The 4,834-nt window shown below is 40.5% G+C and overlaps 1 protein-coding gene across 1 annotated transcript; it reads left to right on the plus strand.

The window, feature by feature from the left end:
- The first annotated feature begins 1,132 nt into the window (after positions 1-1,132).
- On the plus strand, positions 1,133-3,528 carry LOC114206081 (beta-defensin 107A-like). Its single transcript, XM_028099701.2, has 2 exons — positions 1,133-1,202; positions 3,386-3,528. Exons 1-2 carry the CDS (start codon positions 1,133-1,135, stop codon positions 3,526-3,528), a joined length of 213 nt encoding a protein of 70 aa, XP_027955502.2.
- Positions 3,529-4,834: the final 1,306 nt, after the last annotated feature.

Raw genomic sequence — 4,834 nt, forward strand, 5'->3', positions numbered from 1 at the left:
CATTTTCAGCAGATACGGTCTCCCTTGGCCCTGGCTTTGTGTTCTAAGTTTAGAAAGAGGATAGATATTTTTGTTTGTTTTGAGTTAACCTCTCCATGCCACATTGCAATTAGAGAGAACATACTCTGTGCTGTTTCATTTTTCCAAGTTTTGACTTTTTTCTAAAATATGCCTGTATTTGTTTCAACTTTCATATTCTTCAGGTAATTTTTTTCCCAAAGTTTTATTTGTTATCAGTAGGAGCTCACTTTGCTTTATTCAAAATGGAAATCCTTGTTTGAGTTTTAATCTTTCAAATAACCCCCTTACTTAAAAGCCTTCAATAACTTCCCTTTGATTTTAGGATAAAATTCAAATTTCTTAGTAACATATAAGTAAACATAAATAGTTCTCCAACCCATATTTGTTGAATGAAAGCTATTCCCATAACATATGAGATATGGTCATATTTAATCATAATGCCATTATTCTTAATAATAATATCTTACAAATGTAAAAACTTTGAGCATTTAATAACGATTTCCATATTACTTGTTTCATGGGTTCCTCTAACTAAGCAGCTATCAATTAATAAGTCAAAGAGCCCATATATATTTTGAACATCTACTGCTGCAAAGCACTGTCACGAGGAACGAATGGAAAGAAAATGTTGGAAGGAGAGTCATTCTTCCGTGGAGCTTACAGTCACATTGGACGGATAAAAATTTTTCATATACTATAATTTTTGAAAAGCAATTTTACCAGGCACCCATTAATAACTGCCAAGTGAATCTTATAAGAGACCAAGTTGAATGTAACATCTTAGAGAAGAAGAAAAGAAATGGGGGTTAGAGACCTTCTGGAAGTGGAGGTACCTAAAATGGGGCTTCAGGGAAAAATAGATGCAGAGGCAGAGATGTAGAATGGAGGAACACAAGCAGGAGAAAAGCCTTACTCTCCCCAAAACATCATTGGAGTAACACCTGATCCAGCAGCCTACACATTATTCAGTGGAGCATGAACGATAGTTTCTTCTTAATGAACATTGCAAACCGAAGTTGACTTCCAGCCCTTCCAGAGCTGTAGAACTTGTTTTAATCAACTTCCCTTGATAAAAGAGCTGCATTCTAGCAACTGTACCCTCTCTACACTGATGTCTGGAGCCATGAGAATCTTTTTCTTAATTTCTGCTGTTCTCATTCTCCTTGTTCACATTTTCTCAGGTAAGAAGAAAATCCTAATAGATGTAAGGATGGCAATCTGTCTTTTGAAAAAAAAGCTCAGGTTTTAGAAAAATCTGTGACTCATCCCTGTGTTCTAAAAAGGTCCCAAGACAAGCCAGTTACTGGAAATCTTTTCTTGAGCTTAGACACAAAACAACAGGACCGCACTGAGCCAGACTAGCTCCACCCAGAAGAGCATCTGGTTAATTTCCCTCAAAGCTCTACCAAGGGGTTTAGACTTCTCTTTACATTTAGATCTCTTTCCTTCTTCTGTAATCTTCAACACAAGCTTCAGGATATGCCAAAGTGATTGCTCTAAAATGAGAGAACACTTCAGAGGCAAATTCCAAACACACTTGTTAATTTAGAGAATTATAACTTTTGTAGCCTAAATGAGACTAAACTCATGATAAGAGGTTCTTAGTCTATTTTTTTATGTCTTACTAGTTGTTCCAAATTTTCTAATCTTAGATTATTTAGAATTTCTTCCTAGTTCTCACATACTGATGGAAAATTATATCATTTAAACAACTAGCATCTTGATTAGTTTTCTTTTCAATCTCTGAGAGCTTTGAAATGGTCTCTTTTTGCTCAGTACAGCCAAGACTCTATCCCTAAGAAACTTTTTAAAAAGATTTATTTATTTATTTTAGAGAGAGAGAGATGGGGGAGGGACAGAGGGAGAGAGAGAGAGAGAGAGAGAAACCCAAGCAGACTCCCCAATGGGCGCAGAGCCCATGAGCCTGAGATCATGACCTGAGCCAAAATCAAGAGTCAGAAGCCCAACGGACTGCACCACCAAGGCGCCCCCCCTAAGAAATTTTTATATCATCCCTTCTCAACAACGCTTCATCCCTTCTGTTATGAAGCCATTTCTAATGGGGGTTCCCCAATGATCATGAAGCACTTTACTTCTTCATGTTTCCTGGATTTCTACACTTATTTATTACACAGTCAGTCCTCATAGATATGAAATGTGTGCCTACCACTTAATGAGACATTGTTTGGGCACTATAGCAAAAGTAGGTAACGTGGAAGTCAAAAATGTAATCAGAGCATGGTCTTCACCCTTAATTTGCTTGAGGTTTATGATTTCATTATTTCTGTGTCGGTAAAAAACAGGTTGCCCAGAATAGTAAATAGGTGTTTGATACATTTCAAATGTGTAAATAAGTGAATGGATGAGATGGAAAGATGCACAAAAGAGTGTAGTACAAAACAGTTCCCTTCAGTGCCATAAAAGATGCAAACTATAAAGAGAAGCCACGGAAATAGAAGCATGGTTCTAACTGGGGGATCAGGAGGGGCTTCCTGGGAGGTGGTAGTAGTATTGCCCTTTTGAAAACAGGCATAAAAACATGCCCTCAGGGTTCAAAATCTCATTTATCAAATCAGTTTCTTAGTTTCTGCCCCAGCCTCTTTTCTCGGAGGTCAGGCAGTTATATGACAACCATATGTATTCTTTCCCCCGCCCCAAAGCTGTACTTTCCAAGAATAATTTCCTTTTGAGAGTAACTGCCTGTTCTTTCTATTTATTTCTCCAGAGAACACATATCACTAAAAACTTTTCTCAATCATTCCTCTCAAAATATTTTTACTCTCCTCAGCTTAGCCTTTGTTCTGAAGGAAAATCCATTGCTTATGCCACTCTAAATTCCAGAATTAAAATCATCATTCCATTGGTATGTTTACAAAGCAGACCAGTACCTCGTTTCTTTTATCTTTGCACCTAAAATTGTGAAACTTCACAACCACACAGCAGTGCATGTGGACTATCGTTGACCTGCCTACAGTGTCAACAGCGTCGTCTTTACATTTTGTTGTATATCCTAGACTATTAATTTGGAGATGTGAAAAAATCACATATTGGAAAGGACTGTTTATTGGAATTACAAAGTATATTGCCTCCCTCCCAGGAAGAAATACTCTGCTTCTAGATATCCTAGAAATGATTGTGGCAGAGGGAATTGAATACAAAGTAAGGACACTGTAACAATTGTGTGGGGAATCTGGGCTCCCGCACGGCTGTTCAGGTGGCATGTGCTTTTTCTGATCTCTAGGCGTGTACTCTGTGTCTGCAGGAGAGTCAGTAATGGGGAGTTGTGAATTTGGCCCGGGTGATGTCGTGTTGCTTGCTGGTCACCAATGACTGGGTAACTGAAGCCCTGCTTTCTTCACTTTAGCCCATGGAGGAATATACAGAGAGATGCAGTGTCAGAAACTGGATGGGCGCTGTGAAGTCGAGTGCCTTTCCTTCGAAGTTAAAATTGGGGGCTGTCGAGCTGAATTGACACCACTTTGCTGCAGGAAAAAGAGGAACAAGTAAAAGCCAAGCAACAGTTACAAAAAGTGAGAGGCAAAGGTCCTCTGGCTGTGAGGTCCATGCAGCAAACCTGTCTGGATTTTCTCTCCTGACCTCCAAGGTTGGCATTCTTTGAATGAAGCTGTCAGTCCAGCTCCTGACGCTGCAGAGAAATGCCCTCCCTGGGCCATGAGCTGCCCGAGGGAAGGCACTGTGTTATGTTCACCTTGGCAATCCCCACTTGCTGGCATAGGGCCCATTAATTATTTTATTGATTGATAAAGTAAGTGAGCAAATGAACAGATAAAACAAGTAGAATGGAAAGGTGGGACCGTGCTTGAGAGGAATTCTAAAGTCCTGGCTTCAGACGGAAGTGTGACCCTGGGCCTTTGCTATTCAGACGCTGGTGTCTGTAATAAGAGGAGATGCAACCATGTAGTAAACGGCCCACCTGCTGTACACAAGTTGTGGCTGCCTTAAGCCATACTGTGGGCATGGGCTTCTCCAGCTCCTTCACAGGTAGTTGTTAGAATGGCTTCCACTCCCTGTCCCATCTGGGACATCAAGTGCCACCAAGAAACTGGCCCACGTCAAAGTTTAAGCTGGGCCAAGGTTGGGAGGATCTTCATTCTGGCTACTTGCAGTGAGAATGTATCAATCATGGCCTATTCGAGCGTAAGTTCCCTAGAGATGGTCTAACTCAACACCATCACTTCCAAGAAGGAGATACAGGCCCAAGAAGACCCCACCCTTGCTGGCTTAGTCACAGTCATATGCAGACTTCTGGCCTTTTGGTCTTATGTTCTTAGCACGTCCGCAGAATGGTGTGCTGGCCAAGGGCAGAAACCTGAAGATGGAACACTTTTCAGCAGCTCCAGTGAGCAGTTGGGTCGAGGAAGAAGTGGAAACTAGCTGCAGAAAAATTGCACACTTTCCAAAATCCCTCCTGTGACCCTGCAATCCTTGGTTTTCTGGGCCAATGGTAATGGCACACAGGTTTGCCTCTGTCCTGACTTGCCAAAATTCAGAGTCCCAGCTTTCAGGTAGAGCAAGATATATTTCATAGGTCATTTTCATGCTCGATTTACAGCACACCCTTCCAGAACAGAAGAAACACAGCCCCTTGTCTCTGCTCTGGAGAATTTCCTTACCTATTCACTTAAGCCCACTTCCTGTAGAGATGTAAATAAGAGAGAACAAAATAAAATACAATTTCTTAGGACAAGACAATTTGTAAAAGGCTGTAAAATAAGAAATAAAGATGTGTTTTAAAAAATGTTCTGGTGCTGCTACATATCTTTATGGCTAATGGGCTGAATTTTTTATTCTG

This window comes from Eumetopias jubatus, unplaced genomic scaffold, assembly GCF_037043125.1.
Source record: "Eumetopias jubatus isolate StellerSeaLion01/CBP00866 unplaced genomic scaffold, mEumJub1_p1.0 scaffold_2, whole genome shotgun sequence".
NCBI lineage: Eukaryota > Metazoa > Chordata > Mammalia > Carnivora > Otariidae > Eumetopias > Eumetopias jubatus.

What these genes read in the sequence shown, in the direction of transcription:
- LOC114206081 (XM_028099701.2), top strand. Translation starts at nt 1,133, where the DNA reads ATGTCTGGAGCCATGAGAATCTTTTTCTTAATTTCTGCTGTTCTCATT. An exon ending in CCTTGTTCACATTTTCTCAG is followed by an intron (nt 1,203 to 3,385) that starts GTAAGAAGAAAA and finishes TCTTCACTTTAG; the next exon opens with CCCATGGAGGAATATACAGA.